The 27,795-nt window shown below is 45.1% G+C and overlaps 1 protein-coding gene across 1 annotated transcript; it reads left to right on the top strand.

Annotated features, from left to right (window-relative positions):
- The first annotated feature begins 1,043 nt into the window (after positions 1–1,043).
- Positions 1,044–27,256, top strand: LOC106611957 (F-box only protein 38). The gene is given in 19 exon segments (XM_045724981.1): positions 1,044–1,563; positions 2,394–2,605; positions 5,735–5,868; positions 6,117–6,280; positions 6,599–6,911; positions 7,005–7,244; positions 8,445–8,612; positions 8,794–8,936; positions 12,545–12,716; positions 13,105–13,248; positions 13,382–13,572; positions 19,527–19,618; positions 19,734–20,041; positions 20,251–20,640; positions 20,883–21,049; positions 21,294–21,439; positions 23,057–23,160; positions 24,189–24,302; positions 24,748–27,256. Coding segments are annotated over 18 exon segments (3,285 nt in total). The 5' UTR covers positions 1,044–1,563; positions 2,394–2,489; the 3' UTR covers positions 24,927–27,256.
- The last annotated feature ends 539 nt before the right edge of the window (positions 27,257–27,795 follow it).

Raw genomic sequence — 27,795 nt, 5'->3', positions numbered from 1 at the left:
ACTCTGACAGCCTCCATTTTTCCAAGCACATACTTAACAATTTGATACCTGTAACGGGTTTCCCACATATGCATCCTTACTCAACCTACACATCCAACAAGAAGCGATTCATTACCACTTACACACGTATCCTCCACTACAATTTTTGACAATTTCCATTTTTTTTTCTCTTCCATTTTTCGATACTACTGTTGTCCATTCAGAACATTCGTCTTCAGCAAATTTACTCGGCGCGCTGCTCAATTCGAACTCAGCATCCACTTCCGACATCTTTCCTTCAAACGGCCTCCTAGCCCGTCAGCCTCGAACAGCTCTGTTCCTTCGCGTTTCGTTTGATTTGGCATTTTGTAACCCCTCCTCGTGACTCCTCCTCCCTGGAGATCAGCGTGAGGTGCGTTCACCACCTAATACTGGTAAAATTGCACTTGAACGGCCCTCCAACTGCTAATTACTAGTGGGAACTCATCTATCGTTCTGAGCTCCCACATGCTGACTTCTGACGTGACATACTAAAATAATTTCCCCGATACCAGCCTTTTCGGCAGTGAAATGCATCAAAACATTATTTATAAAAAGTAATCTATTAATATTGTGTTTGAACACTATAATTTGTTCACAAGCATGATAGCTGTACTTTTAGTTTATGGTTTACACAGCTTGTTGGCCATTAGCCAATTAGCGTTTCAACGAGTTCAAAGCACTTGAATGCGTCCAACTGGTATTTACGTCTTTACAAACGGAAAATTCCCACCTCCACTTGGTTACGAACGCTACTATCGCGTCTCAGCGTCTGTGGACGACGATTTATGCCAGCATGGAGATAATAAGGGCGGAGCGTGCGTTTGGCGGAAGTACGTTTCTGAGCATGAGCCATGATCTGAGCCAGAGAGGGAGAGGCGAAGCGAGAGGTTTTACTTCGCCCAAGAAAATAAAATCCCACAAAATTAGGATTTGTTTGTATGGAGGTCAACGAGAGTGTCAAATTTGGTTAATAACAAAACATGTAATTGCTCATTTTCTATGCGAGGCTTATTTGATCTAATAGAAGTTTCCTAATAACTAAGTGTTTACGAATGCAATGATAAGTGCGTCACGTGGCATTTCGACAACTTTGAAAAATATGACTTTATATCTGAGTTGTGCCTGTCATAGAGATAGATAGAGGACTGAACATTTATATAACCTGTTATAGCATGGACATTGCCATTGAGGGCTTCCACCATTTTAAAGTAGTCAACTGGGTGGCGATTCCTATGAGTTGGAAGCGATCAGGCATTGAAGAAGAAATAAGAAAACTGCCTTCCATCTTTGAGGACATGTATTTCCGCTGTTATAGTTGTCACTTGACTATCTTGTCAATATAGGAGACAATCTTTGAACTCAGATATCGAGGTCCGAATTCATCTTTCATATTCTATGTTTATCGGATCTCTTGGAGACAGAGGGGCCCGGTTCAAGCCCTTAGACAAGGGTTGGTTCAGATAGAACCACCGGATAACTAAAACTGTGTTTCAGACCTTGCCACTGCCACAAACGGCTTTAAGTTACTTCCACGGGTGTCAGGTGGGGATGTTACTGACTTTCTAGCCAGCTGTCTGAGTGCATCTATAGGGAGCGATTAGAAGCTTCAAGTAAGAGTCAATTAGCTTGCAAGCCAGCAGACGAGCTAACCTGTATTGAATTTAGAAATAATTGAATGTACCTCACCCCTCTCTTCATGAATTGCCACTAGCCTGAAATGTGAATGCTACAACGCTAACTTAGTAATAGCTAGTCATTATTAAGTTTTTTTGTGGTGGCCCGCTGCTGCTGACGACGTTAATTACTTTGTGTTATTCATGTCCATTGTCTCACTTTAGTTTGCTTATAGATTTAGATTTGTATTTGTTTTAAAATGCCGTGTCATTAAATAGGGCGCGCTGGTGGCTTTTTTTTGTTGCTTCCAGCTTATGCAGGACCTTTAATGAGCACAGTACTGTAGTTTACTAGGTTAGCATTGGCTAGCTAGCTATTGTTGCGTTAATTGGTATGTTCAGCAGCCGTTCAGCTACTGATGGGCTAGTTGTATTTCTGCAGTGACTACTATCTGAATATAACGTTACAATAATGAGTCCTCAATAGGTAGCATGTAGAGTAACGTTAACTAGCTAAGTGAAAAGCTTATTGCATGTAGGCTAGCTTTGTAGTTAGCGTTTGACATATGACCATGTTAGTTGCTAGAAGTCAATTCTTGACAAACCGCTTGTCAAGCACTGGTCCCTAAAGTCTGTCAACATTTTTTTGTTCAAGAAATGCTTGGTGAATTGAGTCTCTCACTTTTGGTCCACAAAATGCTCCCTCTTTATCCCAGAGTGAAAAACAACCTTTGTCATGTTGTTTTTCTTTTCTTGCAGAATGGTAATCCGTTAGTGTGTGTGTGTGCATGCCTGAATAACAGGGTCCGAGTGAGTGTGTTGCTTTCTCTGGGGGAATATTTCACTGCCCTGGACATGATGGGCCCGAGGCGCAAGTCCACAAAGACGCGAGTTGCCAACCCGTACAGACTGGATGAGCCCAAGGACTACATCAATGAGCTCTCCCATGAGGTCCTCTGCCACATATTCCGGTCAGTGAAAGTCAAAGAGCAGAATTCAATTGACATGTCCCCCAAATGGCTCCCTATACAGTGTTTCCCCTATATGCATTTAGTAGCGGTGCAGCACCGCCGATACATCGTGGTCGCCACTGCATGTTTAAAATAATGTAGATGTATGCCACAGGAAGAACCCATCCACCACCCCCATGCAGGAAGACCCCAGATGTTACAAGTTTCAATTTCACCACAATGACCGTGGTAGCAAAGATTTTTTTATAGCTAATCCTAGATAGACCAGAGCCTGTCGTTTTCAATGGGAGCAAATTAATCATAGTGGGCAGAATAAGCAAGGAGGTGGGCAGAGCCAAGCATGAGCTAGGGAGATTCTATTGGTGCGTTTTAGCATTTATTTGCATATTTCCATTAGGGAACGCCTACTCTGTGAAGCGCATGTGTGCAATAACTCAATTTGCCCTTGCACCGCTAAGCAATGACATTTTTTTACATTTTGGCAAAGGCTAAAGTTTACAAAACACATTCCACTCTGTTACAGTTTCTAGTTTTGGAAACAGTGAACTGTATGGAGATTAAATGTTTAATCGTGAGAGAATTTGCAGAATGTCAGCCAAAATCTGTCTCGCTCCATCTTCTCCCACTGCCATCAATCAGGCTTCTTCTCATCACCATATTTGGTAGTGAGTTGAACCGGTAGCCGGATGCCTCACGTTTATACATCCGGTGAAATATCTGGCTCATTGTTCTGAGATGATAGGGTAGCTGTGAATATTTCTTCCCTTTTTAAAATGTATTTTCTATTTAATCTTTATTTTGACAGTCATGCTGAGACCAAGGTCTCTGTTTCATAGGATCCCTGTAATTACAAAAATATACATATCAATACATTAGTGTTGCACGGTATACTGAAACTTAAGTACTTTTTTTTATGCTAGATCATGAAAAACGGTGGGAAACTTTCGATACTTGTCAAATGTGTGTCACGGATCAAGTCTATCAGCGCAGCCGACGTGCCCCTTATAGAGTGAGCACACCGTGCCTGCTCCACTTAGCCTGCACTGGGAGTCTGGGCAGCATCATATTAGCTCCCCACTCATACTGCTGCACAGGAGTTAACACACTTGAATAATGCAACATGGTTTATAGAAATGTTGAAACTGTTATTTACTGTTTGCTATGTCCATACAGGCTAGAACACGTTACATTGAAAGAAGATTCCGGTATCTTCCAGCTTTGGAAGCTATCTTTCCTTGCTAGTTTGCTTGCTTGATTCTTCTCGGGCCTTCCCTGTGGCTCAGTTGGTAGAGCATGGTGTTTGCAACGCCAGCATGGTGTGTGTGCAACGCCAGGGTTGTGGGTTTGATTCCCACGGGGGGCCATTACAACAACAACAAAAAAATGCATGAAATGTATGTATTCACTACTGTAAGTCGCTCTGGATAAGAGCGTCTGCTAAATGACAAATGGAAAATGGAAAAATAGTTTACAGCTGAAGCGAACATAATTTCACTACCCTAATACTTAGTTTGTGATAATATGCAAACCATAATGCAAAATATGCTGATTTCTAAGGCGATTGCCACCAAAACTGTATTAATTCACATAAACTTTGGGAGAGAGGTGAGAGATTATCTATTGCCTCAGCGAACTGTGTGTGTGGGGTTCTGACGGACCGCCCCTCTCTTGCCTCAAATGACCTCATTACTGGTTAGAGACGGCAAACGATAAAAAATAAAATAAGCTACTTCTATGAAAATTATGTTGATCAGTACAATAAAATAAGTCCCAAATGGAAGGGTAGCAGATTGACATCTGAAATCAGCCAAAACAAGCTTAATAACTCAATGCATGCATACTCTCCTATTGAATATGCATTCACCTGTCTTGTGAATAGGCCTAGGCTACATCTTGATTTACCAAGTTTATCAATAGATTACCATTCAATTATTACCGTTATGTAGTTAAATTGGTAAAAAAAATTTAAAAAAAATGTATAATTTATTAGTTAATGCATGCATGGTTGTCTCTGAAAAATGTTGACAATTTTTTTATAATGTAATGATATTGAACTTAGCAGTAGCTGAGTTTATCTCCCTGGATCAAGTGCCATTCTGTGACTTTGGCTAATATGCATTTTTTTTGACGTGGTATTGTGATGGTATCGAGTATCGTGATACTAAACCTGGTATTGAAGTCAAAATTCACTACAAAACACTACAATGCACCACGAAAAACAAAACGGAGATCGAAAACAAACACCTCAGTAAGACGGTCATTCAGCTGCCTGAATTGCCCTAGAGGCACCAAAACATCACATTTAAGAGTTTTGAAGCTTATTCCACAAGTAATTAAAAAAAGCAGATTTACCTAACTCAGTGGAGATGGAAGGGATCTCCAGAGTTAGCCGTCCCTGAGACCGGGTCTGGTTTCTGCTACGTCTGTAGGTTAACAATGAAGTAAGGTATGGCGGAAGTTTGTGTAAGAGGGCTTTATAAACAAAAATAGTGCAATGCATCGATCTATGGAACTTCAGAGAGGGCCAGACGATTTTCTGATACAGAATGCAGTGATGTGTACTGAACCTGTCGCCCGTGATTAAACGTAGTGTGATGATAAACTATGATAAACTGTGTCCAATGGCTTCAATACAGTGGCAGCTTCATTCATATAGACGATATCCCCATAGTCTATAACTGGGATGAATGTTGACTGAATCATTTGTTTTGTTCTGTTTAATGAAATGCATCAGTGGAGGCTGCTGAGGGGAGGACAGCTCATAATAATGGCCATAACAGAGTGAATGGAATGGCATGAAACCTTGTGTTTGTGTTTGATACTATTCCACTTCAGTCATTACCACGAGCCCGTCCTCCCCAATTAAAGTGCCACCCACCCCCTGTGGAAGGCATGCCCTATTCCCCTAAAGGAATTCCATTTTAATGATTGACTTAACTAACTCATCAATATGCTTTCTGAAAGACACCCAGATGTGTTTAAGCGGGCACATGATCAATGTAGGCACCATCCATAAATCATCAGGAACTGTTGAACTAAGCTTAAAAAGCTTTTTGGAAAATAACATATACTTAGTTTTACCTGCGTTAGGGACCAATTTCAGTTCAAGGACTTTCCTCGTCCATGCAGGTATCTACCTATGCAGGACGTCATGTGTATGGAGTGCCTGTCTCGGAAGCTCCGAGAAGCGGTAACACAGTACCTGCTGGGGGTGAAGGTGGTGGACCTGTGTGCCAGCCGCTGGTGGGAGTACATTCCCTCAGGTAGGCAGAGAGGTACATGGTATGCTTTGAGTGACGCTACAGGGGATTGATTATGATGTTGATCCTATGCAGAATAGTTAATAGTTATTTTTTTGAATGGTCAATTTTTTTGGCTGTCAAACACAAATGAAAGATTAAAGCAGTTAAGATTGCAGGTAATATGTACGTACTCTGTGATAGGGAACCTACACAGACTGCACTCTGTAGTTAATCCTCTGTAACTGTTCTGGCCTGGTTTAATGGAGCAGGATTCACGGACCCCAGTTTCCTCATGCTGCTGAAGAAGATGCCAGACCTGGAGCAGCTGTATGGGCTGCACCCCCGCTACCTGGAGTGCCGCAGGGTCCGGGGATACCATGCTTTCAGCATCCCAGGAGTACTGGAGGCTCTTCAGGCCTGTCCCAATCTGCTGGTGAGTCTGGGGCTCATGTGTACTGCACTACTTTTGACAAGGGTCCATAGGGCTCTGGTTGAAAGCAGTGCACTATATATAGGGAATAGGGTGCCATTTGGGTTAAGGCCTGTGACTGTTATGTTCAATTCAGAAAACATTCATGTTGAGGTGATCTTGAAAGCCATTTAGATAGTTTTGCATAAAGATCTTTTATAATGATGTGATACATTTTGAGTTATACCAGCTCTTTGATACTGTATGCCTAGTAGAGATGTTGTGTACGCTAAGATGTCTTTGTCTGTCCGTGTACGCTAAGATGTCTTTGTCTGTCTGCAGGGAGTGGAGACGTCTCATCTGGAGCTGGTGGAGGTGATCTGGCACTACATGCCTCAGGTCCACATCCTGGGGAAGTTCCGCAACGGGGCGTTTCCCATTCCCCCCGAAAACAAGCTCACTATCCCCTATCCCCTGTGTGTCAGCCTACAGACCTTTGTGATGAGGAACTGCGCGGGCCCCACCAACTCCCTGAAGTACGTTCCCCTGGTGACAGGCCTGGCCTCTGCCCGCAACCTGGAGCAGCTGGAGTTGGTCAGAGTAGCCTTCCTGGGGGGGCTCATCCAGCACGTGGTGGAGGACAGCTGGAAGTCAGGTAAGCTGAGGGACCATCTTAATGATATTCAATTTAGTACAGTTTGTGTGTTTCAATCACCCTCTGCATTTACTCCTACCTATTGTGCCCCAGGGGGATTTTGCAATTTGCACACTATTGTATTTGGTGCCTGTAAGAATGCATTTGAAGTTGACCTGGGCTACCTCATCATTACTGCTGCACGCAGGTAACAACTCACTGTTTAAGATCATTCAATAGATAAACATGATGAATGGGGAGATTTAGCGAGTGCTTTGGGTTTTCCTCTAGATTGCGTGAGGTTTGAGTTTGAGACTTTGCACCTTGGATACGTTGATGAGTTCCAATTGCAGTGTGAGTCAGTCAAGGTCTAAGATGTTATGCTGTATAGTTACTAGTGCTGAGCAATTAGTGCTTTATGAGGTCAGTTTCGATTTGATCAAAAATATATATCACGATTTAGGTTTCTATCTTTTTTTAAAACATTAAATGCACTATGCATTATGTGGGTTGAATGCTGGAACAACACAGAATAAAACAATGAATTAAAGTCCTGTGAGGGTAGTGACTGCCCATGACTGCTTATCACCAATAAACCAACAGTTATTCACATCACTTCACTTTAGAGGCAATCAGTAGTTGCTACTTTCATTTTTTGACTTATAAATGAATGATATGTACCCATTGATTCTTGAAGCATATCATTTATAAATGCCTCGTGAGCTTAGTTCAACAGTCGTACCTCATCAGAACCCGAAATATAAGCTTGTTTTATTCCAATGTTTGTAAACAAGGTAAATGTAAACAAACACTACAGTATATCGCCTCAAAACATGGTTAAAACTATCATTTTGAGACCATGGATGGTCAGACCTTGCATCCATAGCTCTATGACTGAGAGGTTACATTTTTCTGTCCCTCAGCTGTTTACCAAAACGGGTGGGGAATCACTTTTGTTTCTACTGCTGGTTTTCCACTTTAATAAAATATTTCAGTTATGTATATTACATTAGTTTTATTTGATAACTTGGAATGAAATAATAAAGTAATCATCTCTATAGAGCTGCTGTCTGGCAAAATCACTATTTAATTAGTTCTTCAATGTAAACAAGACATACATTTATGACTGCTGAATACGAACTATCGATCACTTGGATCATGTATTTTCAAGTAGAGAGACCTCGCAAAGCAACTGCTCTATGTATCCCCTCTTGATCGTGCATTCTTCTGTCTCTAGCGTAGCAGGCGTTTAAAAACACAGACTGGACAAGTAGCCGCACAATGGATTATGGTCATTGTAGTTAATTATCGTGTTTTCTGCTCTAAACTATGTCTGTTGGAAACTACAACTCCCTAATACCTCGCACAGTTCGGGCATGATTGGATTTATCTTTAAAGAAACCCCTTCAAGTGTATCCCATTATCTACTTGCTGAAACTGTCTGAATAAAGTAACAAATATATGTAAGGAGTACGATGCTCCAAAATAGTGTCACCTTAAACAGTTGTCAATGATTATACTATCACATATTGATTGATGTGTTCTCCTGATCAGGTAAAATGAGTCACTCTGAGCTAGTGAAGTATGGCCTGGCTGATGTCATTGAGAACCCAGGGGTCATCACAGACATTGGGATGAAGGCTGTCAATGAGGTGTTCTCCATCAAGTACCTGGTCATATGCAACTGCCCCCACCTCCATAACCCACATAACTGGATTACAGGTAATGGACCAAATCATCTGTTTTGTGCTTTTTAGGACTTTTTTTTACGACTTTTTGCCTAAAACAGTATGTTTGATGTAACAGATAATGTGTAGTTTAACTTCAGTAACTAGGGCTGGTTCATAAACATTGAGAGCTTAGTGGACACTGAGGTAGCTGAGTGTTTGTGTGTTGTCATCAGACCACTCATGGTGGAGTTGCCTGGTGGACCTGACTCTGGTGCGTTGCCATGCCATCAAGCTGGAGTCGTTCAGCCAGTTCATTGAGCTGCTTCCCAGCCTGGAGTTCATCTCCCTAGACCAGATGTTCAGAGAACCACCCAAGGTTAGTCTACTGCCCAGCCTGGAGTTCATCTCCCTGGACCAGATGTTCAGAGAACCACCCAAGGTTAGTCTACTGGCCAGCCTGGAGTTCATCTCCCTGGACCAGATTTTCAGAGATATACACTACCGTTCAAAAGTTTGGGGTCACTTAGAAATGTCCTTGTTTTTGAAAGAAAAGCAATTTTTTTTAAATAACATCAAAGTAACATCAAATTGATCTGTGTAGACATTGTTGATGTTGTAAATGACTATTGTAGCTGGAAACGGCAGATTTTTTTATGGAATATCTACATGGACGTACAGAGGCCCATTATCAGCAACCATCACTCTGTGTTCCAATGGCACTTTGTGTTAGCTAATCCAAGTTTATCATTTTGAAAGGCTAATTGATCATTCGAAAACCCTTTTGCAATTATGGTAGCACAGCTGAAAACTGTTGTTCTGATTAAAGAAGCAATAAAACGGGCCTTTTTGACTAGTTGAGTATCTGTAGTATCAGCATTTGTGGGTTCGATTACAGGCTCAAAATGGCCAGAAACAAAGACTTTCTTCTGAAACACGTCAGTCTATTCTTGTTCTGAGAAATGAAGGCTATTTCATGTGAGAAACTGAAGATCTCGTACAACGCTGTGTACTACTCCCTTCACAGAACAGCGCAAACTGGCTCTAACCAGAATAGAAAGAGGAGTGGGAGGCCCCGCTGCACAACTGAGCAAGAGGACAAGTACATTACAGTGTCTAGTTTGAGAAACAAATGCCTCACAAGTCCTCAACTGACAGCTTCATTAAATAGTACCCGCAAAACACCAGTCTCAACATCAGCAGTGAAGAAGTGTCTCCAGGATGCTGGCCTTCTTGGCAGAGTTCCTCTGTCCGGTGTCTGTGTTCTTTTGCCCATCTTAATCTTTTATTTTTATTGGACAGTCTGAGATATGGCTTTTTCTTTGCAACTCTGCCTGGAGGGCCAGCATCCCGGAGTCGCCTTTTTATTGTTGACGTTGAGACTGGTATTTTGCGGCTGCAATAGTCATTTACAACATTAACAATGTCTACACTGTATTTCTGATCAATTTGATGTTATTTTGACACACGTCTGTCTTTAAAAAAACAAGGACATTTCTAAGTGACCCCAAACTTTTGAACGGTAGGGTACATCACATGACCAAAAGTATGTGGACACCTGCTCGTCAAACATCTCCTTCCAAAATCATGAGCATTAATATGGAGTTGGTTGCCCCCATTTATTTTATACTGACCTCCACTCTTCTGGGAAGTCTTTCCACTAGATGTTGGAACATTTCTGCTGGGACTTGCTTCCATTCAGCCACGAGAATTAGTGAGGTCGGGCACTGATATTTGGCGATTAGTCCCGGCTCGCAGTCAGCGTTCCAATTCATCCCAAAGGTGTTCGATGGGATTGAAGTCAGGGCTCTGCAGGCCAGTCAAGTTCTTCCACACCGATCTCGACAAACCCATTTCTGTATGGACCTCGCTTTGTGCACAGGGGCATTGTCATGCTGAAACAGGAAAGGGCCTTCCCAAACTGTTTCCACAAAGTTAGAAGCACAGAATCAAAAAAGGCATTGATGCTATGGACTGGCCCGCCCGTTCCCCAGACCTGAATCCAATTGAGCACATCTGGGACATCATGTCTCGTTCCATCCACCAACGCCACGTTGCACCACAGACTGTCCAGGAGTTGGCGGATGCTTTAGTCCAGGTCTGGGAGGAGATCCCTCAGGAGACCATCCGCCACCTCATCAGGAGCATGCCCAGGCGTTGTAGGGAGGTCATACAGGCACATGGAGGCCACACACACACTACTGAGCCTCATTTTTACTTGTTTTAAGGTCATTACATCAAAGTTGGATCAGCCTGTAGTGTGGTTTTCCACTTTAATTTTGAGTGTGACTCCAAATCCAGACCTCCATGGGTTGATCAATTGGATTTCCATTGATTATTTTTGTGTGATTTTGTTGTCAGCACATTCAACTATGTAAAGAAAAAAGTATTTAGGAAGATTATTTATTTCATTCAGATCTAGGATGTGTTGTTTAAGTGTTCCCTTAATTTTTTTGAGCAGTATAGTTATTATAGGACTATTTCTCTCAATACCATTTGTATTTCATATACCTTTGGCTATTGGATGTTCTTATAGGCACTATAGTATTGCCAGCCTAATCTTGGGAGTTGATAGGCTTGAAGTCGTATACAGCGCAATGCTTGAAGCACAGCGAAGAGCTGCTGGCAAACGCAGGAAAGTGCGGTTTGAATGAATGCTAACGAGCCTGCTGCTGCCTACCGCTCAGTCAGACAGCTCTATCAAATTTCAAATCATAGACTTAATTATAATAAACACACAGAAATACGAGCCTTAGGTCATTAATATGGTCAAATCCGGAAACTATAATTTCGAAAACAAAACGTTTATTCTTTCAGTGAAATACGGAACCGTTCCGTATTTTATCAAACGGGTGGCAACCATAAGTCTAAATATTGCTGTTACATTGCACAACCTTCAATGTTGTGTTATAATTATGTAAAATGGTCTTCACACAGTTTGCAACGACCCAGGCGGCCCAAACTGCTGCATATACCCTGACTCTGCTTACACTGAACGCAAGAGAAGTGACACAATTTCCCTAGTTAATATTGCCTGCTAACATGAATTTATTTTAACTAAATATGCAGGTTTAAAAAAAATGTACTTTTGTATTGATTTTAAGAAAGGATTGATGTTTATGGTTAGGTACATTGGTGCAACGACTGTGCTTTTTTCGCGAATGCGCTTTGTTAAATCATCACCTGTTTGGCGAAGTTGAAGTAGGCTGTGATTCAATGATAAATTAACAGGCACCGCATTGATTATATGCAACGCACGCAGGACAAGCTAGTTAAACTAGTAATATCATCAACCATGTGTAGTTAACCAGTGATTATGTTAAGATTGATAGTTTTTTTTATATAAGATAAGTTTAATGCTAGCTAGCAACTTACCTTGGTTCCTTGCTGCACTCGCGTAACAGGTGGTCAACCTGCCATGCAGTCTCCTTGTGGATTACGCCATAATCGGCGTCCCAAAATGCCGATTACCGATTTGTTATGAAAACTTGAAATCGGCCCTAATTAATCGGCCAATGCCGATTTTTAATCAGTCAACCTCTAGTTGAAAGTCATTGAGCTCTTCAGTAAGACTATTTCACTGACAATGTTTTCCTATGGAGATAGAATGGCTGTGTGCTAAATGTATACACCTGTCAGCAACGTGTGTGGCTGAAATAGCCAAATCCACTCATTTGAAAGGGTTTCCACATACTTTTGGATATATAGTGTATAATAATGTCATTTAGCAGATGCTTTTATCCAAAGCAACTTACTAATGCATGCATACATTTCAGGTATGTGTGGCTCCCAGGAATCAAACCCGCATTGCAAGCAACATGCTCTACCAACTGAGCCATACAGGACCAGTATTAATGATATTAACCACCTTGGAAGACTGAATATGAAGTGCTTAATACAGGCTGGTCTATATAGTTAACACCTTCTAGGTCATAATGTTCCCTGTTCTGAGCCGTTGTCTCTGAGTTACCTCTGTTTCTCCCTCAGGGCTGTGCCTGTGTGGGTCTGAGTGCTGGCACTGGGATAAGTGTCTCCTCAGCTCTGGTCAGCAACCAGAACTCGCACAACAACAACGCACCCAACATCCCACCGCACAACAATGACAACGAGGAGGAGGGTGGTGCTGCTGCCATGCCTCAGCCACAACACAGGGCCGATGGTACGCTGCTGCTCACAATGTTACTTTACTACATGACATTATAAACTGGGTGGTTTGAGCCCTGAATGCTTATTGGCTGAAAGCCATGGTATATCATACCGTATACCACGGGTATGACAAAACATTTATTTCTACTGCTCTAATTACGGTGGTAACCAGTTTATATTAGCAATAAGGCACTTTAGGGGTTTGTAGTATATGGCCGATATACAACGGATAAGGTCTGTATCCAGGCACTCTGCGTTGCGCATAAGAACAACTCTTAGCCGTGGTATATTGGCCATATACCACACCCCCTTGGGCCTTATTGCTTAATTATAACATTCCTACAACATTGCTACTATTGCTACAAACTCATGGCCTTAATACTACTGGTCCTCTGCTGCAGAGCTTCCTGAGGTGAATGTGATGGTGCTGGAGGAGAACATTGAGGCTGAGGTGGTGGGCCAGGTCTGGCCTGCCGAGGAGGAAGTACCACCTGGTCCTGGTCCCAGTCAGCCTGCCAACCCTCAGCCTGACAAGGAACAAGCAGGTCTGGACAGAACTAAATCCATAACAGAAAAGGGACGTTTGTCATTTTTATTTCTCTCACTATTCTCTCTCGCTCCTCTGACTCACTTTCTATCCTCTCTCTCTCTCTCTCTCTCCGTCTCTCCCCCCTGTAGGTCCCAGTGGTGTTCAGTTTGTGGTGAAGAAGCCTTCAGTGGTAATGTGTCTGACTCGGACAGTGAGGATGAGGAGGGCCCTGCCAGACACCAGGCTCCTGACTGGCCCCAGCAACACACCAGCTATCCTCCTGAACCACCACAGCCCACTGGCAAGACTGCCACTGCTGAGGAGACAGCCACACACAGTAGTGAGTATAGCTTTTGCGGAGACCGTATTACCGGCAAACCGGCGGTCATGACCGCAGTAAAATCCTACGTGACCGTTGGGTCATGGTAATCTCTTATGCACTCTGGACATGCGTTGGTAGTAGGCCTACCCAACTCGCTAATGACCATCATGTTACTAATGGCCTGGTACACCGTGCTCTATTGGCCCTCTAACCGCTCTGACATCAATGCAATCGAAAATCACATCCAACACTTGCCAAAACAGTGTCATGCTTTTAAAACTCACCGTTAGGCTACATTTTTCGACCTCGGTGTGATGATTGATTTGAAGAGAGAAGTTCAACAGTAGGTTGAAACTGAGGGGAAAACATTGTTGTTGTGGATGTTGTTTTAAAGCCAAACAAGGAAATGGACAGCGCTTTTCTGAGATGATAGTGATTAATTCAAAGCATTTAAGATATTTCATGTAAAACACTCATACTCATACTAAAGCTTATACATATGCGTAGGCCTATACACGGACCGGCCAATTTATTAGGTATACCCAACTAGTACCGGCTCTGCTCCCCTTTACCGCCGTAATAGCCTGAATTCTTCAGGGAATAGATTCTATAAGGTGTTGGAGACATTAGTTGCTGAATTGGTATCAAGAGACCTAACGTGTGCAAGGAAAACATTCCCCACACCGGTACACCACGGCCACCAGCCTGTACACCACGGCCACCAGCCTGTATACCACCGTCCACCAGCCTGTACACCACGGCCACCAGCCTGTACACCACGGCCACCAGCCTGTACACCACGGCCACCAGCTTGTATACCACGGCCACCAGCCTGTACACCACGGCCACCAGCCTGTATACCACGGCCACCAGCCTGTATACCACGGCCACCAGCCTGTACACCACGGCCACCAGCCTGTATACCACGGCCACCAGCCTGTATACCAGGGCCACCAGCCTGAACACCATGGCCACCAGCCTGAACACCGCGGCCACCAGCCTGAACACCGCGGCCACCAGCCTGAACACCGCGGCCACCAGCCTGAACACCGCGGCCACCAGCCTGAACACCGCGGCCACCAGCCTGCACACCGCGGCCACCAGCCTGCACACCGCGGCCACCAGCCTGCACACCGCGGCCACCAGCCTGGCCACCAGCCTGCACACCGCGGCCACCAGCCTGAACACCGCGGCCACCAGCCTGTACACCGCGGCCACCAGCCTGTACACCGCGGCCACCAGCCTGTACACCACGGCCACCAGCCTGTACCAGGTAGAATGGGTCCATGGACTCGTGCTGCTTTTACAAAATCCTGACTGCCATCAGCATGACTCAACAGGAACAGGGATTCGTCAGACCAGGTGATGTTTTTCACTCAATTGTCCAGTGTTGATGATCTCGTGCCCACTGGGACCACTTCTTCTTGTTTTTAGCCGATAGGAGTGTGGTCGTCTGCTGCAAAAGCCCATCCGTGACAAGGACCGACGAGTTGGAGCTTTCCGAGATGCCGTTCTGCATACCAGTGTTGTACTGCGCCTTTTTCTGTTTGTGGCCTGCCTGTTAGCTTGCATGATTTTTGCTATTGTCCTTCGACCTCTCTCATCAACGAGCAGTTTTCGCCTACAGGACTGCCACTGACTAGATGTTTTTTGTTTCACACCATTCTCTGGAAACCCTAGACACCCGTACGTGAAAAGCCCAGGAGGGCGGCCGTTTCTGAGATACTGGCATCGACGATAATGCCACGCTCAGTCGCTTAGGTCACTCGTTTTGCCCGTTCTAACATTTCATCGAATAGTAACTGAATTCCTCGATGCCTGTCTGCTTTATATAGCAAGCCACGGCTACGTGACTCACTGTCTGTAGGAGCAAACCATTTTCAGGAATGGGGTGGTGTACGTAATAGACTGTCTGGTGCTTGTACTGTATATGAGCCTGAATTAAAATAATGATTGTGCCGTTATACAATACATGGCCTACCGCATATTACTCACGGCAGAAAAACATTTAAAAAAATACAGATTTAAGATGTCTTTGGTACATAATTGGTGTAGCCTATACTCCAACATTAAACAAATTCTAGTAATCACCTTTGTGTGGACTATATTATTATGCATACTGGATGGAATGGTTACCTAATGCTACGCGCCAAACGTTCTATCCATGAATGTGGGAGAGAACATATAGGCAGGCATAGGCAATGCTGTTGGTTCATTGATTGTGTAGGGTGGATTACAGTGTTAGCCTACAATTCTACAGTGCCTTTGGAATGTATTCAGACCCCTTTACTTTTTCCACATTGTTACGTTACAGCCTTGTTCTAACATTTATTAAATCGTTTTTTTCCCCTCAAATCTACACACAATACCCCATAATCAAAGCAAAAACTGAAATATGACATTTACATAAGTATTCAGACCCTTTACTCAGTACTTTGTTGAAGCACCTTTGGCAGCGATTACAGCCTTGTCTTCTTGGGTATGACGCTACAAGCTTGGCACATCTGTATGTGGGGAGTTTCTCCCATTCTTCTCTGCAGATGCTCTCAAGCTCTGTCAGGTGTGATTGGGAGCGTTACTGCAAAGCTATCTTCACGTCTCTCCAGAGATGTACGATCGGGTTCAAGTTCGGGCTCTGGCTGGGCCACTCAAGGACATTCAGAGACTTGTCCCGAAGCCACTCCTGCGTTGTCTTGGCTGTGTGCTTAGGGTCATTGTCCTGTTGGAAGGTGAACCTTCGCCCCAGTCTGAGAACCTGCTCCAGAGCTCTCAGGACTTCATCAAGGATCTCTCTCTACTTTGCTCCATTCATCTTTCCCTGATCCTGACTAGTCTGCCAGTCCCTGCCGCTGAAAAACATCCCCACAGCATGATGCTGCCACCACCATGCTTCACCGTAGGGATGGTGCCAGGTTTCCACCAGATGTGACGCTTGGCATTCAGGCCAAAGCGTTCAATCTTGGTTTCATCAGACCAGAGAATCTTGTTTCTCATGGTCTGAGAATCCTCCAATCGGGCTGTCATGTGCCTTTTCCTGAGGATTGGCTTCCGTCTGGCCACTACCACAAAGGCCTGATTGGTGGAGTGCTACAGAGATGGTTGTCCTTCCGGAAGGTTCTCCCATCTCCACAGAAGAACTCTAGAGCTCTGTCAGTGACCATCGGGTTCTTGGTCACCTTCCTGACCAAGGCCCTTCTCTCCTGATTTCTCAGCTTGGCTGGGTGGCCAGCTCTAGGAAGAGTCTTCCATTTAAGAATGATGGAGGTCACTGTGTTCTTCAATGATGCAGACATTTCTTTTGTACCCTTCCCCAGATCTGTGCCTCGACACAATCCTGTCTCTGAGCTCTACGGACAATTCCTTCGACCTCATGGCTTGGTTTTTGCTCCGACATATACTATCAACTGTGGGACCTTTTTATATAGACAGGTGTTTGCCTTTCCTAATTATGTCCAATCAATTGAATTTACCACAGGTGGACTCCAAGTTGTAGAAACATCTCAAGGATGATCAATGCAAACAGGATGCACCTGAGCTCAACTTCAAGTCACATAGCAAAGGGTCTGAATACTTATGTAAATAAGGTATTTCTGCTTTTTCATTTTAATACATTAGCAAACATTTCTAATAACCTGTTTTCACATTGTCATTGTGGGGTATTGTCTAGATTGCTGAGGATAATTTTTTTATTTATTTAATCCATTTTAGAATAAGGCTGTAACGTGTGTGTGTGTGTGTGTGTGTGTGTGTGTGTGTGTGTGTGAAAAAAAAAAAAGTCAAGGGTTCTGAATACTTTCCGAAGGCGCTGTATATTATAGTGATTCTGATTTTGAATAACCCAGTAATAGGGCATTTTTTGTTTTCATAATAGGCTGACACTCTGTATCTAAAAAGGTCATTTAACCAGGCGGCGAATCGCATCTCTGTCAGACATATCAGTGTGGATGACGGATCACCACCTCAAGCTGAACCTCGGCAAGACAGAGCTGCTCTTCCTCCCGGGGAAGGACTGCCCGTTCCATGATCTCGCCATCACGGTTGACAACTCCCTTGTGTCCTCCTCCCCAGAGTGCTAAGAACCTTGGCGTGATCCTGGACAACACCCTGTCGTTCTCCACTAACATCAAGGCGGTGACCCGATCCTGTAGGTTCATGCTCTACAACATTCGCAGAGTACGACCCTGCCTCACACAGGAAGCGGCGCAGGTCCTAATCCAGGCACTTGTCATCTCCCGTCTGGATTACTGCAACTCGCTGTTGGCTGGGCTCCCTGCCTGTGCCATTAAACCCCTACAACTCATCCAGAACGCCGCAGCCCGTCTGGTGTTCAACCTTCCCAAGTTCTCTCACGTCACCCCGCTCCTCCGCTCTCTCCACTGGCTTCCAGTTGAAGCTCGCATCCGCTACAAGACCATGGTGATTGCCTACGGAGCTGTGAAGGGAACGGCACCTTCATACCTTCAGGCTCTGATCAGGCCCTACACCCAAACAAGGGCACTGCGTTCATCCACCTCTGGCCTACTGGCCCCCCTACCTCTGAGGAAGCACAGTTCCCGCTCAGCCCAGTCAAAACTGTTCGCTGCTCTGGCACCCCAATGGTGGAACAAGCTCCCTCACGACGCCAGGACAGCGGAGTCAATCACCACCTTCCGGAGACACCTGAAACCCCACCTCTTCAAGGAATACCTGGGATAGGATAAAGTAATCCTTCTAACCCCCCCCCTTAAAAGATTTAGATGCACTATTGTAAAGTGGTTGTTCCACTGGATATCATAAGGTGAATGCACCCATTTGTAAGTCGCTCTGGATAAGAGCGTCTGCTAAATGACTTAAATGTAAATTTATCTCACCACCATGCGTTTCCATCTCTCCTCTTTCCTTCATTCCTTCATTCCTTTCTCCAGCGCGCAAAGATGGGGGCTGTCAACCGTTTTAATATGTTTTGTTGTGAAAACATGTTACTATTGATGTTCCCGAACAGATTTCACTTGGTTTCCCAAATGAAGCTTTGGGTAGCTGCAGGACAGGGTTGAAGTGCCCATGGCATACAGCGATTGGGTGGAATATCACCTGTAGTGCAGCAAGAGGCAGCATGCTCCTCAAACAGTGGTTGATGCGTGACGTGAAATAACTGTTCTTATAAGCACAGACATTTCTATATATGCAATCCTGTGTGAAAGCAGAGTTGTGATGGTTGAGGATCCCAGCTGCTACTCTATGTATTTCACAGGCGCTCACCTTTAAAACCGGCATGATTTAAACTGCGGGAAAGCGGCCTCGGTGCATACGGATGAGCTCTTTTTTTCCCCCCCTGACCCTGTTCCTACCCATTTGATAATTGTCCATTTCTAAATCGGAACAAATTTCCCACATAAGACAAGATTTAAATTGAGAATAGTCTGATGGGTGACAATATATGATCACTTGATGAGAGAACAGGGTGTGCAGCCTGAGGCAAGGAACAGGGCGCAAGCTTTTTCTGCTACCCTTTTCAAATAGTCAATAGGATAGTGGCAGCATGCAGCCCATGTATATTAGATTTCTTAGACATTCTAAGGTTTGTGTAATACACAACTAAATTTGGCAAATAAATGTAGTGTAGAAGACCTTTTTTTCTAATGATCACTTTTACGCTCGACATCGCCACTTCATATCCTTTTCTAGTTTATTCAGCTAAGATGCGAAACATGTTTGTTAATTAATGGTCAATTACCATAAGACCGGCATCCATTTGCATGACAATAATCGTCTGACGATATTTCATGACTGCCATAGTCCTAGTAGTGAGTCTCTCAAATCTTTACTCCTCACATTGAAAAGAGGATTTTACAATTCTGGTAGAATATGAGACCATAAGAGCCAAAATGTTGATGATGAAAAGCTATTTTCTATCCTTACCATGAGACTCAAAATGATTTCCAAGGCTTGTATTTACATTGTCACAGCTAGTCTCTGTGCTGTGTGTGTTCCAGGTAAAGGGAAGTCGCCCCTGCGTCAGCGAGGGTTGCCTCTACGGGAGCCCAGCTGTGAGAAAAGCTGCCAGGTCACCAGTGAGCAGATCAAGGCTGACATGAAGGCTGCAACTGAGGTCCCTGACAAAGACAAGAGCTCCAAGGAGCCTGCGGCAGGGGAGCTGGGAGACGAGGGGATGGTCAGGACTCGCTGCACCTGCAGTAGGGCTCGCCCCGGCCCAGAGGAAAGGACTCGAGGTGGGCCCAACCACCCATCCTCTGGAGGGTCAGGAGGAGGCAGGATCTGGGGGAGAGAGCAGGGGCAGAGGGGCTGGAGTCCGTGGACCCTGTTGAGGAGAGCCCAGCCAGGGCGAGTGGTATGGCTGAGGGGCATGGTGGTGAGAGGATGTCGGGCCAGAGCTCCAGGGAGGTCCACGGAGCAGAGCCCCAGCCCAGGGTGTTAAGGGACAGCTTCCCCAGTAGACCTTTCACCCGCGCCCGCAGCAGACTGTCTGTATCCCTGGTGTCTGAGTCACGTAAGACCGGGGATAAGAGATTGCTCTTTGTCTGAGCATGGAACACTTGTAACATTCATCAGTTGAAATCCATGTCATCAAATTGTATTCAATATTGTAAGCCAAAGAAACACAGGTAGTTGAGTGTGTCTCTGGCTTTAATAGTGAAGGAGGAAGCCTGTGGAAAATGTGAGTTCCTCATAGAGCTTCTGTTGTTTCTTCTCATGCAGAGCTGTCCAAGCCTCGGGTCGCGGTGAAGAGGAAACCCACAGCAGACAAGTCCACCAGCACCAGCGACCCGGTCACTGAGGACGATCATGTACAGGAAGGGACACCACCTACTGGGATGAGTCTCAGGCTGCGTCCCAATTGCCACTACATAGGGAATAGGGTGCCATTTCGTGGGGGGACCCTTTTCCCTGAGCAAAGCAGCACAGAACTTCATGTTGAAATGAAGGACATGAACTTCCTTCTAACTGCAGCGCCCTGTGACACAATACCTTCCTATGCCATGAAGGTGCTGACGCTGAAATCCAAAAACCTGGTGGGAATCACCCTCACTAACTGTGGCATCACTGACCTGGTGCTGAAGGACTGCCCCAAGATGATGTTTGTTCACGGTACGTTTCCCTTCTATGTATAATCAGGGCTTGATAAGGAACAGAATTAGTGGGCCATTCTCTCATACTAAGGTTATGTCCCAAATGGCACCGTACTTTTGAAAAGTAGTGTACTATATAGAGAATAGGGGGCCATTTATGATGCATGTGGGCCCTGGTCAAAAGTAGTGTTCTATATAGGGAGTAGGGTGCCATTCGGGATGGACATTAACCCTCTGCTGTCCCCCGCTGTGTCCCTCTAGCCACGCGCTGCGGAGTGCTGAAGCATCTGAAGGTGGAAAGTGCTCCCATAGTGAACCGTTTCGACTACGCACAGTGTAAGAAGCTGGACATGGAGCAGGTCCTGGATCAGATCCTCCGCATGCCCCCTGAGAGGAACCTTATCATCTACATGCGCCCCATGCAGCAGGTCAGGACCACTGCCTGGAACTCCGTCTGAAACCTTGTATAGTCCATAGCTCCCAACTAATAAAATTGGATTGTAACCTAGGTCAAATATGTGTATAATCTCAATTCAGTCTGTCTGGACATTAAATATGATTTGCAGAGGAAATGTGACAAGGTTTTCTCCATAAAGCACATTATCCCCTTTGTGCATGATATGGTTTGTAAACCTAGTCTCACTCTGACCATCTCCTTGTCCCCTGTCCTAGATTGACTCTCTGGCCCTGGAGAGGAAACTGCTCCATGGGCCGTACCCCTACCACATCGCCATCATACATGAGTTCAGCAACCCCCCCAACGTCAGGAACAAGGTCAGAGTACGCAGCTGGATGGACACCATCGCCAACATCAGCCAGTGAGTAAGACATACTGCTATCTAGTAATGTTACTATCACCTGAAAGATTCTCTGTTAAATAGACACAGTACATGACCAAAGGTATGTGGACACCTGCTTGTTGAACATCTCATTCCAAAATCAGGGTCATTAATATGGAGTGGGTCCCCCCTTTGCTTCTATAACAACCTCCATTCTTCTGGGAAGGCTTTCCACTAGATGCTGGAACATTGCTGTGGGGACTTGCTTCCATTCAGCCACGAGCCTTAGTGAGGTTGGGCGATTAGGCCTGGCTCACAGTTCGCATTCCAATTCATCCCAAAGGTGTTCGATGGGATTGAGGTCAGGGTTCTGTGCAGGCCAGTCAAGTTCTTGCACACCAATCTCGACAAACCATTTCTGTATGGACCTGGCTTTGTGCACGGGGGGCATTGTCATGCTGAAACAGGGAAGGGCCTTCCCAAACTGTTGCCACAAAGTTAGAAGCACAGAATCGTCTAGACAGTCATTGTATGCTGTAGTGTTTAGATTACCCTTCACTGGAACTACGGAGCCCGAACCATGAAAAAACAGTTCTAGACAATTATTCCTCCTCCACCAAACTGGAGATTTAGCGCTATAAAGCAGCACCAGAATTAAAATAAAAACACATATTTTTGTAATTAATAAATCCAATGAGACGTGTCATAACTGGAGTATACTTAACTAGCATTGAAAAAGTGAATCCACTGTTCTCTAATAGATTTTTTATCTCCCTAATTTCTGAATCACGCCTGTAGAGGCTGTTGCCCTATAGACATGGAATCACTGGCCGCTTTTAATAATGGAACACTAGTCACTTTAATAATGTTTACATACTGCTTTACTCATCTCATATACTGTATTCTATTCTACTGTATTTTAGTCAATGCCACGCCGACATTGCTTGTCCTAATATTTATATATTTCTTAATTCCATCATTTTAGATTTGTATGTATTGTTGTGTAGTGTTAGATATTACTGTACCGTTGGAGCTAGGAACACAAGCATTTTGCTACACCCGCAATAACATCTGCTAAATAAGTTCATGTGACCAATAAGATTTGTAATGTCACTAGCTACAGTAGACTATGCAGGCTTTAGGGGAGGGGCAGGTAGCCTACACACACAAACTGGCAAAGATTTTCAGCTGGCAGGCAGACACTGGAATAAACCATGAGTGCTTTACCTAGCCACTTTGTTTTTTTGTGGGACTGGAAAGAAATACCCAGAACATAAAATAATGTTATTAACTGGTTCCCATGTTTTTAAAATAATGGTTCCGGAACAGTATAGATCACTTTCGTTCTTTCATCTGGTTCTGTTCCTCTAAAAAAAGTGTTCTTTCACAGTTTTCTGTTCTGTTCCCTGAATGGGTTCCAACCCCTGATATTTGGTGTGTTGCTGCCCTTCTGTTTCTTACAGTACATCGCTTTCTTTATCATAGCCCTGGTGTCATTATAACTACTGCCAGCGGGTGGTGCTGTTGAGTCCCTTCTGACCTCAATCAGCCATATTGTACTGTACTGTTGACATGGTGGTCAAGAACCAGTGTCCAGTTCCTTCCTTCCTCTATCTAAAAACCCGACTTAAACAACCACTTTCATTTAATCAACAGGGAGCTCATTAAGTATGAGTTCTTCCCCGAAGCCACGCGGACGGAAGAGGATGTGGAGAAGTATCCCAACTACCCCTGGGGCCGAGACATCTACACCTTGGAGGGTGAGATGGAGGAAGTCTCGTTCAGCACTCTGAGACTGAGATTGGTTCTCTTCACAGCGAAGCTACGTCCTCCCCTAGGGTCACTATGCTACGTCCTCCCCTAATGCTACGTCCTCCCCTAATGCTACGTCCTCCCCTAGGGTCACTATGCTACGTCCTCCCCTAGGGTCACTATGCTACGTCCTCCCCTAATGCTACGTCCTCCCCTAGGGTCACTATGATACGTCCTCCCCTAGGGTCACTATGCTACGTCCTCCCCTAATGCTACGTCCTCCCCTAGGGTCGCTATGCTACGTCCTCCCCTAGGGTCGCTATGCTACGTCCTCCCCTAATGCTACGTCCTCCCCTAATGCTATGTCCTCCCCTAGGGTCGCTATGCTACGTCCTCCCCTAATGCTACGTCCTCCCCTAGGGTCACTATGCTATGTTCTCCCCTAATGCTACGTCCTCCCCTAGGGTCGCTATGCTACGTCCTCCCCTAATGCTACGTCCTCCCCTAATGCTACGTCCTCCCCTAGGGTCGCTATGCTACGTCCTCCCCTAATGCTACGTCCTCCCCTAATGCTACGTCCTCCCCTAGGGTCACTATGCTACGTCCTCCCCTAGGGTCACTATGCTACGTTCTCCCCTAGGGTCACTATGCTACGTCCTCCCCTAGGGTCACTATGCTACGTCCTCCCCTAATGCTACGTCATCCCATAATGCTACGTCCTCCCCTAGGGTCACTATGCTACGTCCTCCCCTAATGCTACGTCCTCCCCTAGGGTCGCTATGCTACGTCCTCCCCTAATGCTACGTCCTCCCCTAGGGTCGCTATGCTACGTCCTCCCCTAGGGTCACTATGCTACATAGTGGGATTTAGTGTTTTTCCATGCTCCATTTATTGTCCCCCTCAGGTTTTCATGATGCTATTCCTACATTATTTAATCCGTTTTTCTCAATAGTTCCTTCACTTGTCCCTTAGTGTTTTGGTGGCAGCTGCTGCTCTGCCCTGTTCTGATGTATCTACTCTCTCTCTCTGTCTGTAGGAGTGGTAGATGAAGTCCCCTACTCCATGATCACAGACTTGCCCTGGCTCCGTACCCTACGTACAGCTGACCCCAACAGTTACGCACGCTACGACTTTGAGGATGATGAGAGCAGTGAGTGACCGTCACTATGTCCACATCTCCACCAGGCCAAACTGCTGTCCTATTTCTAAAATCATTGGTAGTTGTGTTATATGAGCCCAGTGATCTGTCTGTTGAGCCATTCACATGAATGTTTTAGATCTTTTCAGGGCCTTCTGTGATCGGTCTGGTACTTACCGGATAGGTAGCACTGAGTCTGTGCCAGTCAGTCATAAGGTGCAGCCACTCTCTTTGTCCGGTAGCCACTCTCTTTGTCCGGCGGCCACTCTCTTTGTCCGGCGGCCACTCTCTTTGGCAAACAGGTCCTCTATTTATTAGATAATTTACAGTTCTGTTATGAGTAGTACAGTGGTCTTTGTGTCTTGAGCCATTTATGTAGTTAGAATAACTCCTCTAAAATGGTAGCACCATTTGAGTCTGTGATTGTCAACCCTCTTCTCCTGTGTCTCTCCTGCAGCTACCATCTACGCCCCGCGGAGGAAGGGCCAGCTCTCGGCTGACATCTGCATGGAGACCATTGGCGAGGAGATCTCTGAGCGGCGCCAGACGCGGCACGGCGTCTTCCAGCGCGTGGTCGTGGTCTTCATCCACTACTGTGACGTACAGGGTGAACCTGTGGACGATGACCACATCTAGTGCTTTCTGTCTTGGGAGAGAGACGGCGGGAGGGGCTCTGTAGTGCAGCCCAACGCCCCTTGTGCCTGCCTGCCAGGCTCCTGCTGTGACTTCTGCACCCACCCAGTGTTGAGTGAGAACTAGTGCTTTGACTGCCTTTCCTATGGCACTCCAGGGAGTTGGCACTGGGGTGTCTGTCTCGAGTGGCCTTGTTTTTGTATTTGCTGACCTTACATGACGGGAGAGAGAGGCTGCTCAGTGTCTTTGTTCTCTTCTTAGCCATGGTTTAGGGATTGTTTCTCTCAGTGGGGGAATGACAGCTGCTTGAACTTCGAGGAGTTAGAGCTCTGCTCTGTTGCTACCATTCATACTCATAGATACGCTATGTTGACCTCACATCTTTCCATGCACTGCCTCTCAGTAAAGGTGATGTTGGAATTGTGTGGGGGCCGGTGTATGTGTGAAAGCACCCAGGGTAGTGTGTATGCCTATGTTATTGTATGAATTGGATATCTGCATCTAGAGAAAACGGCGTGCATTAGCTTGGTGGAGAATTTGAAAGTGCGGGGCTTAGTATTCTGTTCTCACTGGGATGTTATTTTTCGGAGGTTTTGAAATCCCAGTTTGTGTTTTGGAGAGATTTCTACTGCTGTGGAAGATTATCAGTGTTTGAGAGTTTGGTGTTCTCACATCCTACCTCTGGTGCTGACAGAAACCAGCTTTAGAGAAGCATCCTCAAGCTAGACGCTACAAGTGCCCTTAGATTTGTTTATAAAGAACATTTAGCTTTTGTTTAGTTTTATCAAATTAGTTTTTTTTTTTCTTATTTCTGCTTTGTTTTTAGTAGTATTTCCTGTTTTTAATCCTTTTCTTCATCTCTGTTCCTGAGGTCTGTCATTTGGGAAGGTTGGTTGGTTTGGTGTGCATTATGAGTTATGGTCTGTGTTGCTCAGTTCTATTTACCTCACGACTTGGTAAAACGAGAGAGGTCCGCGGCGGAATCCAAAGAAATGTGTTACCGAATAATTTCCACAAAAAATTATCCTGAAGAAGAAAAAGGGCAAAAAATAATAGTTAATTTAGTCTTTCATGCATTTCAGAATTCTCCCTGCCTCTAATTGAACCCTCATTTCAAGAGACTAAGAAGAGCGCTGGCTGCTTTGATTAAGGGGCATGGCTAGTTAGGGTCTTAAAAGCATGTCTCATTCATCTCTAGATGACTGCAGGCATGCGGACTGTGTCCAAGCAAGAGGACCTTCCTTCAACACATTTGCTCCACATTGTGTTTTATGTGGAATAATAATACTTCTTTGGGAAGCACAACTAAGTTTTGTTAATGTCTGTGCACCGCACTGTAACACAGGAGGTAGGAGAAGAACAGGACAGGAATGTACCATATGATCTGGAGCTTCTTTTCTAGCTCTCTGGAGGTGAAAAAGACACTACTTTGCTCCCTAGTGTCTCCTTCCTTTTGGATGTTTGAGTTTCAACAGGTTGTTGGACAGGAAGTCAGGTGGTGTATGCCAACAAACACGCATTTTGTCTTGACTACGCTGAATCTGTTAACTGTGAAAGAACCCTGTGTTCCTGAACTGAAGTTAGTTGAGGAAATCTATTTTGAAGGCCACTTTAAGAGTCTGAGGAAGAGCCATTAAAGTGGGATGACTGCTCTACTGTTTCTCTAGTCTGGGTGACTCCCTCCACCCTCCTCTTCTAAAGCCAAGCCAGCCTGGGTGACTCCCTCCACCCTCCTCTTCTAAAGCCAAGCCAGCCTGGGTGACTCCCTCCACCCTCCTCTTCTAAAGCCAAGCCAGCCTGGGTGACTCCCTCCACCCTCCTCTTCTAAAGCCAAGCCAGCCTGGGTGACTCCCTCCACCCTCCTCTTCTAAAGCCAAGCCAGCCTGGGTGATACCCTCCACCCTCCTCTTCTAAAGCCAAGCCAGCCTGGGTGACTCCCTCCACCCTCCTCTTCTAAAGCCAAGCCAGCCTGGGTGACTCCCTCCACCCTCCTCTTCTAAAGCCAAGCCAGCCTGGGTGACTCCCTCCACCCTCCTCTTCTAAAGCCAAGCCAGCCTGGGTGACTCCCTCCACCCTCCTCTTCTAAAGCCAAGCCAGCCTGGGTGACTCCCTCCACCCTCCTCTTCTAAAGCCAAGCCAGCCTGGGTGACTCCCTCCACCCTCCTCTTCTAAAGCCAAGATAGTAATTTAATCTATATATGCTAATCACTGCAGAAAAAAAGCCTGTACAAAAACAAATGTACAGATACGCTGTATTTAATGGATCTTATATGTTTATATAAAAACAACTATTTCGCATAATAAAAGTGAGACCTGAATCAAGTGGAACACCACTGTGTGTCATGCGTTGTCTGTTAGTGATTTAAATGTGAATCCTCTTTTTATTGAGACTGACCAGTTCACAATGAGCTCTATAGAGTCTTTACACTGTAAATGTGCGTCCCAAATGTCACCCTATTCCCTATATAGTGCTCTACTTTTTAATAGAGCCCTATAGACCCTGGTCAAGAGAGGCTCTGGAAAGCACCTGTGCATCATTCTAATTAAAATAATGAAGTCCCCATCAAAATCCATCTGATTGTCAGCCTTCCTCATCTTCCGCTGTTTACAGACCAGGAGACATCCTGAAAATCACTCTTCTCACAAACATCTTTAGCGTCTGAACGGTTTGGCCTAAAAACTAATATCACCACTCTATGGAAAGGTGAGACTCAAACACGATGGTGTTCTCTTTCGTTTTTGTAGCGGGTTGCCAAGCGAGCTATGGGAACTCCTTCCCCTTCACGCGATGTGATTGATATGCTTAATAGCGAAGCTATTTACAGTCACGCCACACCCTTACTGTACCCATGTGACCTGTCACTAAAAAAGG

The sequence above is a fragment of the Salmo salar genome, chromosome ssa09, assembly GCF_905237065.1.
Source record: "Salmo salar chromosome ssa09, Ssal_v3.1, whole genome shotgun sequence".
Lineage (NCBI taxonomy): Eukaryota > Metazoa > Chordata > Actinopteri > Salmoniformes > Salmonidae > Salmo > Salmo salar.
The sequence above is the reverse complement of the archived record's forward strand: the minus strand, read 5'-3'. Positions and strand labels throughout refer to the sequence as shown.